This window comes from Strix uralensis, chromosome 2 (assembly GCF_047716275.1).
Source record: "Strix uralensis isolate ZFMK-TIS-50842 chromosome 2, bStrUra1, whole genome shotgun sequence".
NCBI classification, from domain to species: Eukaryota; Metazoa; Chordata; class Aves; order Strigiformes; family Strigidae; genus Strix; species Strix uralensis.
The window spans coordinates 60,827,244-60,841,450 of NC_133973.1; the positions used below are offsets into that span (position 1 = coordinate 60,827,244).

Sequence of the window (14,207 nt, forward strand, 5' to 3'; positions counted from 1 at the left end):
CAGAGGGAGGGAGGGAGGGAGGGAGGGAGCCCTGCGCCTCGCCCCCGCCTGGGCGCTTCTCACCGCCGGTGGCTGCCACGGGCCCGGCGGCCGGAGCCGCTGCACCCCACGCCCGCCGGCCTCTCCTGCCGCCTCCCCCTCCCGCCGCCGCTCGCTGCTGAGTCACGCCGCCGCGCAGCGCCGCTCCTCTCGCCCCCCCGGCCCCCTCCCCAGCTCCCCGGGCGCCCCGGCGGGGGCCGAGCCACCGGCCCGTCGCTGCCGGCGGCCGGTCCGCCCGCCCGCCGCCGCCCCTTCCCTCCCCGCGCCGGCCGCGGCGCGGCCCTTCCCCCGCCGCACATGCCCAGAAGGGCGGGAGCCGCGGCGCACCCGGGCGCTGCTGTGACAGCGGCGGCGCCTTCCCTTCCGCTCGGTGGGGGCCGCGCCGCGCCCCCCGGCCCGGCCCTGCCCGGCCCGGCGGCGGCGGAAAGCCACCGTGCCCCGCGCAGGCCGCCCGCCCGCCTCGCTCCTTCCCCGCCTCGCCCCGAGCCAGCCGCCGCGGGGCGGGAGGCGGCCATGTCGCTATTGTCTGCGCTGGTGCCCTTGCTCCGGGTGTACCGCATCGGCCTCCTCGTCATCCTGCACCAGCTGCGCCGCCGCCTCCGCCCGCGCTGCCCCCCGGCCCCAGGTGAGCACCGCAGCCGGCGCCGCGGGGCGGGGCGGGGCGGCTCCGGGCCGGGGGGCGGCAGCGGCAGCCCCCGCCGCGGAGAGGGGGAAGTTGGCCGCGCCTCCCCCTACCGCTCTGGGGAGGGCGGCAGCGCCGGTGTCCCGGGGAGCGCGGGGCCGAGACCGGCCGGCCCGGGAAGGAGAGGAAAGGACAGGACAGGGCAGGGCAGGGCAGCCGCGACCTTGGCCGCGGCGGCGGGTCACCCGGGCCGCGCCGCTCCCCCCGCAGTGGGGCAGGGGCTGAGGCACCGCGGCGGCCCCGGCCTGGGCGCCGCCGCCACGCTGCACCCCCGCTCCCCTCCGCGGGCCGGGCCGGGCCCGCCGCGTCGCCTAAGGGCAGCGGCCCGGGGCGGGGGGGGGTTGCTGCAGCTGGCGGGGCGCCCTCCCCGCCCCCGCCGCGCCGGGCCCCGCCCTCGCCGCCTCCAGCGGGCGGCGGGCCCCGGCCCCTACCGCCCCGTCCGGCCCCCGGGCCGCGGCCGCCCCGGACGCGGGGCGGGGCGGAGGGCCGGGCCGGTCCCGGGCCGGGCGTCTGGGTGCACGCCGGCCTGACTGCGGCCTCGGGAGGCGGCGTGGGGGCTCCGCGGGCCGGGGGTCCCCGCTTCTCCTCTTCTTTTCCGCTTTCTGACGGTTCCGCCTCAGAGCCGCTCGGGCGCAGCCTCCCTCAGCCCAGGTAGGTGCTCGGCAGGCGGGTAGCGGCGGGCAGCTCCCGCCGGCCTGGCCGCAGCGCCGGGCGCTCCTGCCACCGCCGCCGCGTCCCCGCCGCGCCACCGGCCCCGGCCTCCGCCCGCCGGGGCGGCTGGGACCGCCGGCCGTAGCCTCCCTGCCCCGGCTGCTGCGGGAGGGGAACATGCCCGCGCTCTCAAAGCTTAGTCTTTGATACCGGCTGTCACTCGCCGGCAGCCTTAAGCTGACAAGAGAGTGACACTTGCAGTTTTCTCCAAGGGACTTCAGATTAGTCATATGTTGGAGGAGTTACGTTTTTGCGCTTTTCCGATGTGGGTCAACAGCATGTTTAATACTGACTAGAGGAAACTTTGAGTTGTCAGAAAGCAAAGGTCTGAGTTTCCTCTTTTCTCACATTACTCTTGAAGACTTTAAAATGCTTCTGAGTTTATAAATTTACAGCAAACTACGAGTCCGGGCGGACGCATAGGGTATCATCAGAGCTGAGCTTACAACTCCACGCAAGTCAGTGCCTTTAACTTTCTCTGCTTAGCAGCAAGTGAGCCGTTGTGGCTCTGTCGGTAGTTTTAACCAGAGGAACAGTAAAAAAAAAAAAAAAAAAGGAAAAAGTATTGAGAGGGCATAGTGTTTCAGTAAGGAGATGAGGAAATTGTTTGAGAGAATATCTGAAGCACTGGGGAGGAAATGGGACAAGTACACCACACAGTAAGAGCATATTTGTGCATTTCATCCCAGGTGGCTTCCTTGGGTGGTGTTTTGTCTACTTTTTATTCATTCCCGATACTTCTGCGATAGGCTGGGATTCTCCTTTCTCATTCTCAAAAGACAGAGATAAAAACCCCAAACAAAACCCCAAACAAACGAGAGAACCCTGGTGACAAAAAGGGCAGATGTGCGTACAGTTTGAAGTCATCTGAGCATTTTTCTAGCGTTAGTTTTTCTTGGCAGAGCAAAGCTGGGTATTGTGCCTAGGGTGTGTAATGCTTTCCAAATCTTTTTTCGAACCAGAGAGAAACAGCATGATGAAAATGTGACCCGAGTGTTTTGTTGCAGTCCGTTCTTAGTTGCCATTAAAAAAAAAAGTGTTGAATTTGGAAATGCTGGAGGAAGGCGGTGAAGATCCAACCTGGGAAATGTCAGCGGCCTGAGTAGGACCAGGGCAGATTTGACAGACATGGAAAGTTTTCTTTCAGTCCTAACTTGGGGTGGTTTCTTCCAGGGACACGTAGTTTTCTCCTCAGTTAGTTGTTTGCATGCAGTTGCCTCTTGGCAGTTACCTGCTGCCTTGCTTCGACTCACTGTGTCCAGCCATTGCTTAAAAAGGGAATCAGCTTGTCAACGGGAACTTTTTTACCCCAATTAACCTTGTTTCCATAATAACTTCAGAACAGTGAATCCAGTGCAACAGAAGGAGAAAGCGTTGGTTAGAACATGCTTAATTAAAGCTTGGATCAGTAAACTACACATGCTGTAAGAAAATGCCAAGTAACTTTTCCAGACAGTAATCTAGACAGGTGCGTATGTTTAAATTTTTCTATATCTTTGAGAGGTGTCCGTAACTCTGAGAAGTACAGGCGTTTTATTGTCAGGGTGCCTTTCCTGGGAGAGCTTGGAGGGGGGAAGCAGGGCTGGGAAGGGCAGGGCAGCAGAGTCAGCCATGCCTTCAGTCCTGTCTCCTTGGCCCCAGTTCCCCCGTCAGAGTTGCCACTCTTCGTGCAGCAGCGGTGCAGCTCTCCTGTGGAAGGTTTAAAACAGAGGGATGCCCGGTGGCTTGTCCTTGGGTTCTGTGGGCAAGTGAAGGGGTCTGGTGTCAGTGCAGCTCTTCTGCCTCCAAATTTTCCAAGAAAATCTTGCTTTGTTGCACTTGCCAGAAAGAAGCATTCAGGATTTCAATCCAAGTAAACCAAATCAGTTTCGTTTTTCTTTCCTTTTCTTTGCCCTGACATAGAGTTGCATGGTCTTGGCACATGTGCTTTCACCTGGCTTTTAAAAGTGACCATCTGTTCTGTCATGTCCTACGGGGATTCCTCTAATTCTTACAGATGGGATTCAAGACAGTTTTTTGGGGAAAGAGGGTGGTCTGAGCACTGTAATCTAGATTCAGTGCAAAAACTTGGTAATTGTTTTGACTTGCAAACTGAAAAGATAGGAATATTTGCTACTGAAGTGAGCCTCTCCCCCAATACAGAGTAGGGAAGTTGGTCTGAAATTCTGATCTTGAAGCTCAGGAAGGGAAATACAGAGCTAGGAGGATAAATGGCGTGCAGTGATTGCTTTGCTAACTAAAATCAGTGCGCAGAAGTAAAGGGGAACATATCTTTAACTTATGTTAAAACATTTTTCCAAGTACTAATTGCATAAACGGTATAACTGCCAATATGTAGTGTAAACTGTGTTAGTGTTCAGTGGTCTAAACAATTACTGCTTGGATGGGTTTTTTTTACAGTGCTTAATCTTAATTAATTGGAAAAAAAAAAGCGCCCTGCGTGACTAAAGATCTTGATATAAGTAGCTTTTTAAAAACAAAAATCTAATCAGTGGATTGATAAAATCAAACTAATATTAATTGTGACACCCGGATATTAACACTGGAAATGTGGTCACTGAAAGTCATCCTACTGATAACAAAAATGGTTCATATAATAATAATAATATAATCTCTTTAGGGTATTTTAAAAGCTTCTCAGGGAGTTTATTTGGCATTTTCCTCCTGCATTTTCTCTTCTACTGTATGTGTTTCATTGAAATTTGGCAGGGGAAGACTAAATGCTGAATGTTTTATAGTTTTGAAGTCGTAGCTAAATTTGGTACCTGTGATGTGTAGAAAACTGACTCTGGAGAAGGTGGTAATGTGGCTGAAGTTCAGAAGACCTTAACTATGACTCCTGTTCTTCTTAAAAGTGATTGAAATTTCATATGTATTTTTAATTTGCCCCAATTTCTAGTTATTCAGTGTCATCATTTGTACCGAGTTTCTTTACAATTAATCGTGAAATGTTAATTTGGAAACATGCATCTCTTAATTTTGATTCATGTATCAAGGGCTTTTACTTTATATGAGTAAAGCATAATGATAGACCAAGCACTTCCTGCTCAAAGCTGTACGAGTTCCAGGCTGTAAAACATCCAGAGGTGGGTAGAGAAGTGACAAGGTAGGAAGGATTGATGGCAGGCAAAAGTAAAGTTGCATCTACTATTAATCCCTCTCCCCCATGCACCTGAGAGAGTTATTTAGGTAGTTTCAGAAGTGAGGAAACACTTGTTTTATGGTTGCCTCTGCACTGAATGAGGCAAGGGTTGTGCGACAACGATACTTATGGTGTAATTAGGGAGGGTGTCATTGCTGTGTGTGCACAAGGGGGCAGAGCTAAGGTTGAGGGGTGACTGCACACTCCATGTTTTCTCATATCCCCATGCTCAGTTTCACAATCCCAGTGACTCTCTTACGGGTTTTGAACCTATTTTCTTCGCCACTGGGGCAACCAAGCCCTGCCTGGTGCATGGGTAGCACCGCTGCCTTCCGCAATGCATGTCGTCGCTGGCGTTTCAGTATTTCGGCCCAAGCCCTGCCCTGGAGAGGGGAGTCATGGGCTTGCGTTAGGGGAGTTTCCCCAGGAAACCTGGGCCCTTCTTTCTCATCTTGTGGCAGCTGAGTCTGCTGGGAGGCCAGTAGAGGATCCTGTCTGCAGGCGCTTATAAGCCTTAGCCCCAGTGCTGGCTGGTGCTGTTGACCAGCTGCATGGAGGAGGCGAGGAAAACGGCAGCCTCTCCGAAGGTGTGCTCTATTTCAATGTGGGTGGGAATGCAAGGGAGAAAGGAAGAGGCACGTTTGTAGCCTGAAGGCTTCTGTGTTCAGAAGGGTTTTCAGTAAACTAAAGTGGCACTAGTTTTTTTTACCATGGAAAGTTCGGCAAGCTAAAAGAGAGCATTTCCATCAGCTGCCCTTTCTAACAAGCTGTGGGACTTCCCAAAGGCAATGAGGTGCTTCAGTTCCCAGTGGATTTAATTCAGCAAGGTGCTGGTGTCTTCAGTTTGGCTCAGAGTCGAAGCCGCTCTAGCTTTTGCCAAGTCTAGGCTATGAACACTGTTTCACTGAAAGAGGAAAAATTTACCTCTTCTTATAGAAAAATGAGAGGTGTGGCATGTTTTTTTTTTGTTTTTCATAGTGCCACTTATGCCATATAACGCTTGAGGAAAAGCAGGGCTGATTAGCAGTTTATATTTGAGCTATTATGCCAGCTGAAGTGTGGTTTACAGCATTATAATAAGGGCTATGCTATGCTGGCATATCTTTAACTGTGGCAATGCTACTCTGTGCCACTGTCGCCACGTGCCAGATCCATCTCAAAACGATGGCAAAGCTGTAACATACGTAAGAATGAAGGGTGGGGTGAGCCTGTAATACTCCCTTGCTCTAAAATAACTTGTATTTTATCAGTCTGTGATGAACTTTTTATGATCCAAGGTGTGTCATACTAATTTTAAATATTAAAGATGCATCAACTCTTATTACAGTGCCTTCTTCTTTGCTTTCAGGAACTGCCACATAACTGCAAAGGAAACTGTAAGATTTAATGAAATACTGGGAGCCTCTATACTTCTTCAAGACATTATGTCATGGATTGGAGGGATCTAAAAGCAATAATATGACATACTGATGCGACATATCTTGTCAATGCACAGTCTGATGCTATGGCAGGGTTACATCATTATACGTTACATCACTTTGTCTTTCAAAATCATCAGTTTTTGTGGGATGGCATACCTTGGTGCTGTTGATATGCACATCTTTGGAATTAAGCAGCAATACTGTGTTAAATCAATAGTCTATCCTGGCAACTTAAAAGGCACTGAATGAATCACAGTAGAGGGCATGCTAGTAGTCAGAACGTTGCCCCCCTCAGGAAAAAAAAAAAAGGTCTACACCCAGAAGTAAATCTTCAGAACAAATCCAATAAAGTGCTTGCCCTGCATCTCTCATTCTGCTTCTAAACCAACAGCTGTGCTTAAATAAATATCTTTAGTCTTGGTAAACCTGTCTTTGGTTTTTCATTCAAGCCATTTGGAAAGTGCTGCGAAATACCAGCTATAGTTGGAGAGAAAATGTCTTTTCTTGGGAATATTCCTCAACAGCAGAAAGCACACCAGGAAAGCTTGCACGCATACATTTTTTGGGGGGATATTCCCTTGCAGCGATATGAAAAAGTCAGATTGTTTCTTCCTTCCCCAACCAGCCAGTCTTACCACCTGGGGATTTCTGGGCTTGGGTGCAGGTGTAGCTCCTGACGAGCAGAGAAGGAGCAATGCCATTGCTTTCAGGCTTGCTGCAGGGATGCTCCTGATGTTTCTCTCCTGCTCTCTTCCCCCTGCATTTTTGTGGAGGAGGTTGCATCCGAGTTAAACTGATGGCTTCCTTTTCCTTCCCAGTCCTGGCCAGGCCCCTGGTGAAGGGCTTGTTGCTGTCATGGTGGCCCGGCTGGTGGTGTGGGAAAAAATGGAAGAAGCGTCAGCGTGCAGTCGTGCTGTGCTGTGGCTTGGCTTTTTGGTGTAGTGAAATCAGCTCTGGCAGGTGCCAGCTGCCGGCACTGTGCACAGAGTCTTGCATGTGACTGTTTGCACAAGAAGTGTTTTCCTGTGCAGATACTGAGGTGCAGATTGCCAAGTCTTGCCTTATCGCCACACTCATCTCTGAAGTGTCACCCCCTCCTGACTTCTGTACCCTTTTGAAGAAAATACAGCAAAATTATTTTCCAGCTGATGTGGATAATAACATTTATTAGTGCTTCCCTGTCTGCTTTTCCTGTAATTATAATGCACTGTTATTCCAGGAACCATGACTGTGAACTAGTAGTTCAGGAGATGGCTTTGATTTCAGAAAGAGAAGGAGAGGAAAGGTGTCAGACGCATATTGTTGATCTGCGTGTAGGTTCAAGATCCTTTTCCTTTCATTTCAGTCAGACAACACCTTCACATTTCAGAGGAGCAGATTAATGCCGTACTTGTCATCACAGATTTTTTTTTTTTTTTTTTTTTTTTAGGCAAATGCTGGAAGGGTTAGATCACACTAACAAAGCTTCTTTCAAAGTAAATAATAAAACCTTTGCTCCTTCAGTATCAGGTTTCAATTTGAAATAAATGTTAACAGCGAAGTTCAGTAATTCTTAGGCAAGAGGATGTTAGTCTAGCCCTAACTATAACTTAAGAGGCAGGAAAATGCTGTAGCAGATGACCGGTTTGTGTGACAGTAATGTATCAACTCTGTGGTGGTGGTTACACTTTCACCCAGAATTAGGTAATTCCAGAAACAAGATTTACTGAGGGCTTCTAGCTGAGTTTCACAGCAGAATGTGATACATTAAAACCCTTTTTAATTTTGACATTCTGATGGGCTTCTTGTAGGTCACACTTCCTGCAAATCTCATCTTTAAATTTGCAAATGTAATTAGTAAGGTAGGTTTCTTGATACGTTCGCAGAAACGCTGATTTCACGTAGTTAAGTGTGGTCAAACTTGTGCTTTCTCATTGTATCTTTATCTTACTGCCTTTATCAGGTACTCATTAATGAGTGAAGGATCAAAAGGTGGGACGGTGGCCAAGAAGCAATGGAGAATAAAAGTTTAGAAGGTTCCCCATCAGACCTAAAGTTAGTGGCTCACCCGAGAGCAAAGAGTAAAGTGTGGAAGTACTTTGGGTTTGATACCAATGCAGAAGGATGCATATTACAGTGGAAGAAGATCTACTGCCGTATTTGCATGGCACAGATCGCCTATTCAGGAAACACATCCAACCTTTCCTACCACCTTGAGAAAAATCACCCCGACGAATTCTGCGAATTTGTGAAAAGTAACACTGAGCAAATGAGGGAAGCCTTTGCCACCGCGTTTTCAAAAATCAAGCCAGAGTCGTCGCAGCAGGTTGTTCAAGACAGCCTCATCATGAAGACCTACCAGAACTATGAAAACAAAAAGCATCAGGAACTGACATCTGCAGTCATCAGCTTAATTTGTGAGGGCATGTATCCAGCCTCTATTGTTGATGAACCCACCTTCAAGGCCCTCTTGAGAACAGCAGACCCCAGGTATGAACTTCCAAGCCGGAAGTACTTCTGTACAAAAGCTATTCCTGAAAAGTACAATGCCATTAGAGAAATTGTGCTGAAGGAGCTCACCGAGGTTCTGTGGTGTGGCATATCCACAGACATGTGGAGGAGTGAAAACCAGAACAGGTCGTACGTAACCATCGCAGTTCACTTTCTCAGCAGCAGTCCTGCCAACTGCCTGGCGGTGAACTCACGGTGTTTAAAAACGTTTGAAGTACCGGAGGATAATACTGCAGAGACTATTACGCGAGTCCTTTATGAAACATTCATTGAGTGGGGGATCAATACAAAAGTCTTTGGTGCTACAACAGATTACAGTAAAGACATTGTGAAAGCTTGCTCTCTGCTAGATATTCCCGTACAGATGCCTTGTTTGGGGCACACTTTTAACGCAGGAATACAACAAGCTTTTCAGCTCCCCAAACTCTGCAGCCTTCTTGCCAGGTGCCGAAAACTGGTGGAGTATTTTCAGCAGTCTACGGTCGCGATGTACATGCTGAGCGAGAAGCAGAAGCAGCAGAATATTCTCCACTGCATGTTGGTAAGCGACCGTGTTTCCTGGTGGGGAAGCACACTAGCTATGCTGCAGCGCCTCAAGGAGCAGCAGTTTGTCATTGCGGCTGTTCTCGTGGAGGACAGCAACAACCACCACCTCATGCTGGAAACCAGTGAGTGGAATACAATCGAAGGGCTGGTGGAGCTGCTGCAGCCTTTCAAGCAGGTTGCGGAGATGATGTCTGCTTCAAAGTACCCGACAATAAGTATGGTGAAGCCGCTTCTCCACATGCTTCTGAATACTACCCTGAACATCAAAGAGAATGATTTGAAAGAAATCAGCATGGCAAAGGAGGTGATTGCTAAAGAGCTGTCAACCACCTACCAGCACACACCTGAGATAGACATGTTTCTCAATGTTGCAACTTTCTTGGATCCCCGCTACAAAAAATTGCCTTTTCTTTCAGCCTTTGAGCGGCAGCAGGTTGAAAACAGAGTGGTGGAAGAAGCAAAAAGCCTGCTGGAGAAAGTAAAAGAAAATACCTTTAGGACTGAAGAGAAATTCTTCACCGTTTCAGAAGAGCCCCCTGTGAAAAAAATCATCATCTCATCTACTCCTCCTCCTACCAGTGTCATCAACAACATGCTTGCAGAGATCTTCTGCCAGACAGGAGGCGTGGAAGACCAGGAGGAATGGCATGCTCAGATCGTTGAGGAGCTGAGCAACTTCAAGTCACAAAAGGTCCTTGGTTTGAACGAAGACCCACTGAAGTGGTGGTCTGATAGACTAGCACTGTTTCCAGTTTTACCAAAGGTTCTTCAAAAATACTGGTGTATTCTGGCCACAAGGGTCTTCCCTGAACGCCTTTTTGGTTCTTCTGCTAATGTTGTAAGTGCAAAGAGAAACCGGTTAGCCCCAGCTCATGTGGATGAGCAGATCTTTTTGTACGAAAACAGTCGGAATGGGTCCGAGGCAGAACCGGAGGACGAAGACGAAGGAGAGTGGGGTTTGGAACAGGAACAGATTTTTAATTTAAATGATTCGGTAAATGTAAACAACAACTTCTTTAATATCCGAGACAGTGGGTTTGTTTAACAGGACTGCTGCAGAACGTTTAATAACAAAGAAAAAAGGTATTTGTCTTAAGTTACCAAAAATATTTCTGTTTTATGCTATGAATGCTGTAAATATTGAACAGTTGTAACAAACTTGATTTAGCTTCCATTGTCTATGTTTTTCCCACTGTCTTAAAACATGAATGACTTGTGATTAAACAACGCTGAAATGAATGAGGAAATAAATTCTACAAAGACCATGATTTCTGACTGTGGCCCAGATTTCAGAAAGCACTTATCCATGTGCTTCCTTTCCACTTGCTTCAGTGGGAGACAAACACATGCTTATTTGCTTTCTATCATAAAAGTATTTTCCTGAATTAGGACCCTGAGCAAGGGAGTTTTTAAGATTTATGCCTCTGTTTGTAAATCCTGTGTGACTCAGGATGTTAGCTTTAAATTTTGGATTTTAAAACATTTTTAAAATCCATAAATCTGAGCAGTGAATATTTTTAGAGTGTATCGATGCTATGGAATGAAAAAAGATCTTGAGCCTGATTTTCTTTTTCACTACCTCATGTCTTAGGCCTGGTTTATGCTAGAAAAGTTCAGCTGGTATATTTCTGTCAATTAGGGGACTGATGTATTATTATTATTTTAACTGATACTGTGCTGGCATAGGCTGTAGTGTGGATGCACTTATACTGGGATAAGTTATTTTCTTTTCCAGAGCAGTGTAAATGGTATAAACACTTCTAAACTGGTATTGCTGTGTCCACATTAGTCTGGTTTTACTATTTAACTGCAGCAGCTAAATGGCAAAACCTTTTTTTTTTTTTTTGTGTGTGTGTGTCTAGGCAAGCCCTGTTTGTAGTCTCTTGTGCTTTTACAAAGAGGTAACGAAGCGCGCGGGGTTGAGGTGGCGTTGTGTTACCTTCACTTTGTGCCGACGACGTTACGGCTGATGCCACACGGTGCGAAGCAGGCAAGGCATCAGGCCCCTCAGCGGCGGAGGGAGGGACAGGGCGGGGAGATGTGTATGGGCCACGGGTCGAATAGTCTGTCTATGTTATAAAATCCTTAACCTCTTAATTTAAATGGGGACTTTGCCCGGGGTAGCTAGAAAATTCTGTTGGCAAGAAAAGCAAAATGAAAAGCTTTAACATTATGTAAATATATTTAAAAGAAGGGGACCCCTCCATTTCTCCACATGTATTTAGTGAGTCTTTAAGATTGTTTCTTATTACGTTAGCACTTAAAAACTTTTTTTTTCTCCTGTCTCTTTTTGATTCAGTTTGTAGAGTGGACTTTAGTCCCATCCTGTCTAATGTTTGAGTACTGTTTCCAGTTAGTTGTTGTGTATTGTAATTGATCCCTTTGTGTCTCTATGGCTGCTTTAAGCCCTTTTGAGAACTTGGTAAACAAGAAAAAAATAAAGAAAACCAACCCCAAGCCCCCCATCTCTTATGAAATACTGCAGGTTATAAACGAGGTTAAAGTTCGCACTTGGCACAGAGTGGGATGGCAGCCAGCAATTTTCCCTGAGGTGCAGAAGAGAACTCTTGCCATTGTCCGGTTACAGTCAAGGTTTGCTTAGGGTTTTATTTTTGTTACTGGTGTCTTCCCCCCACCTTGGCTTTAGTCCATGACTATGTCGAGCACAATCTTTCTGGACAGAGGTCTTTTGAAGACTGGCCATTACTATTCTGGAGGAAGGAAGTTGGGTTTTTTCATCATGGTGATACCCATAGACGTTTGGTTGTAGAAAGGGTCCAGCCAGGAGGAACATACAGAAATGAGCATTGCAATAGAATTGAATCTATTCCCAAACTGCGTGTTTATGTTTCGGTTTAGTAGCTTTTGGAAGTTTGAGGCCTCTGTGTTCTTTGTAGGTGGTGGGAAGGGGCGGGTGGGTGGGGAGGAAGGACAGAGCTTGGAGTAAAGAAGCAGTGAAGTAAACAGTAGTGAACTACCTGGCATGTTTAAGCCTGGAAAAAATGCATTTTAAGAGGTGATGTGGCCTGTGTTTGGCTGTCAGTAAGCCTGGGTTTTGACTCTCCAGCCCCCTGAAAATTTTTTTGCAGTTGTACAAAGTACACGCACAGTACATCCCGTTGAATGTTGATACTCTCCATGTCCACTGAAGATGTGTGTGTGATTGCTCAAGGTGCAAAACACAGGCTTGGCCTAAACTCCCACAGGTATGTAGGCTATCTGTGAGGGTAGCAAGATCAAATTATGACAGGGAGCAAGATACAGCAGGTCCCTTTTTGATGTTACCTGATCTCCTGTGACACCCCTGCAGTCTACCAGGAAGACCTTGGTTTTTACGTCCACTGAGTACCAGTTGGTGTCGGTTGTGTCCACTTGCACCACCTCTACCTGCTACCACTACTGCTGGCCCTCGAGGAGCTGCGTAAATGCTAGAGCGAGGCGTGTGGATCCTCTTACATGAGCATAATTCAAAGCCCAGAGCACCTGGTCCGTGTTCAGCCTACCCACCTTGACAGCATCCATCTACTGTTTCCATCTTCCTCCTCCTAGGGCTAAACGTATGCAGTGACGCTTACAAGCAGTTTTACTGAGACCAGTGCAATGCACTACTCTCTTCCTTCCAGCTTCCTTTTATTTTTTGGTATCCAAAATAAAACTGTAGTCGGTTCAATTGATGTGTCTCAGCATTCTTTTAAAAAAAGGAGAAGAAAAAGAAAAAGAAAAAAAAGAACAAAGCCATTGTTAGTCCTACCCATTGTCTGTGAGATTTTTTATTTAATGTTCTAAGCCTGGAATATTGTTAAATAAACCAGAAAAATAAGTTAGTTACTAGATTATTTGTCTGATGTGTGTTCATATCTGCAGCACTTTATGACTTTGAACTCTTCCACAACAAGGGAAGGTTATATTCTAAGGTTTTGAAGCTATGCATTTATTTTCCTTTTGATCCTGTAAGTTATTTTTAAAAAAATGCTGTACAAATCTTTTGGATTAAAAAAAAATTAAGATGAAAAATGTCAGAAGTTTAGATGGTTTCTCTTGCTTAAATATGTGTGGTGTTTTTCATTTAACGACATAATTTTCTCTTGTTTAGTTGGGTGGAGAACCAGAGTTGCAGAGCTGTTTTAAATATTGCTACAATGTGAGTTAAACTCTGGTGTTACTGCCAAGGGTGGGCCCAGAACACATTTCCAAATTACGCTATTAAGTCAGATTTATGTTTGTGTTTCTTGACAGCTAATTTGAATCCACAGCCTAATGTTTCCTTTTCTCTTTGGTACAGCTGAGACATCTTTTTGGAGGGGCAATAGAGGAACTTCAGCTTTTGAGTGCTTTCATGCTGGAAAAGTGAATTTTAAACAGGCTCTCAAAGTATGTACTTTATGTCAAAAGAAGAATTGCCTTTTGCCACCAGCTAAGTATTTCCAATTCAGAAGTAAAATTCAGTGGGCTAGGCAAGGTCTCGTAGGGTTAACAGTGTAACTAAAGGGCATTTTGTGTGACTGACCAACCTTTGCATGCATTTCGCCTTTCACTGCCCTCAGGGATCACTGTGAAGACAAAAGGAAAACCCCGAACCAAACCAAGTTGAAAAGGTGAATTTTTCCAGCAAACCATGTCTGAGATGCCTCGGTTTAAATGAAGGGTATAAAGTACTGGATTATTTGTGGATAGGGTGTATTATTTTAAGTTTCTATTGCAGCAGTGCATTAGATTAATTTGGAGGGCTTTCTTTAATTAATGTCATGGTTGTCCAATTAGCCTTACAGGAGTATTTATATGCGGGCAGGAATATTAAAAGCAAAAGAAACACAAATTGGTTATTTGTAATATTTTATAGGACTTCTGAAAACTTAAAAGTGACATGTAGTTCATGATTTTGTCTTTTTTGTGTGATAGCTTGAAAGAAGGGGCTGCCAGAGGACGTCGTTTCTGAAGGAGGGGAAGCATACAGATTTGAACATAGAAGTAGTGTATTTTCCATATGCTATGACAACTGGGTAAAGGAAACTTTATACTGGAAAAATTGCATTTTAATCTCTGCACACCATACTCATTTCAGTGGTCTCCATTTCTGAGTGTCCTTCTCAGAGGTGATGTCTTTCTGAAGGTCTGGTGATGCCAGGTCTGGTGGTGCAGTGCTATCTAGTCTAGGCTGTCTTTCTGGGTATGCTGA

The 14,207-nt window shown here is 46.8% G+C and overlaps 2 protein-coding genes across 6 annotated transcripts in view; both read left to right on the forward strand.

The window, feature by feature from the left end:
* Positions 1-534: 534 nt before the first annotated feature.
* DHRSX (dehydrogenase/reductase X-linked) overlaps positions 535-14,207 on the forward strand; it is a 182,115-nt gene continuing 168,442 nt past the window's right edge. For all 3 annotated transcript variants that reach the window (XM_074858905.1, XM_074858908.1, XM_074858909.1), the window contains exon 1: positions 535-664. In XM_074858905.1, coding sequence (XP_074715006.1) covers positions 553-664 — 112 coding nt within the window. In that variant the 5' untranslated portion in view covers positions 535-552. The remainder of the gene's footprint in view (positions 665-14,207) is intronic.
* On the forward strand, positions 579-10,299 carry ZBED1 (zinc finger BED-type containing 1). Of its 3 annotated transcripts, none has more exons than XR_012627559.1 (3): positions 1,247-1,372; positions 2,773-2,900; positions 5,923-6,420. XR_012627559.1 is itself a non-coding variant. In XM_074858896.1 (3 exons), the coding sequence occupies exon 3, from the start codon at positions 7,989-7,991 to the stop codon at positions 10,074-10,076; it is 2,088 nt and encodes a 695-aa protein (XP_074714997.1). In that variant the 5' UTR covers positions 1,247-1,372; positions 2,773-2,900; positions 7,938-7,988; the 3' UTR covers positions 10,077-10,299. The 3 variants fall into 3 exon arrangements, 2 of the variants coding, with proteins under 2 accessions (XP_074714998.1, XP_074714997.1); XM_074858896.1 differs by lacking the exon at positions 5,923-6,420 and adding an exon at positions 7,938-10,299; XM_074858897.1 differs by lacking the exons at positions 1,247-1,372; positions 2,773-2,900; positions 5,923-6,420 and adding exons at positions 579-664; positions 7,938-10,299.

What these genes read in the sequence shown, in the direction of transcription:
- ZBED1 (XM_074858897.1), top strand. Translation starts at nt 7,989, where the DNA reads ATGGAGAATAAAAGTTTAGAAGGTTCCCCATCAGACCTAAAGTTAGTG.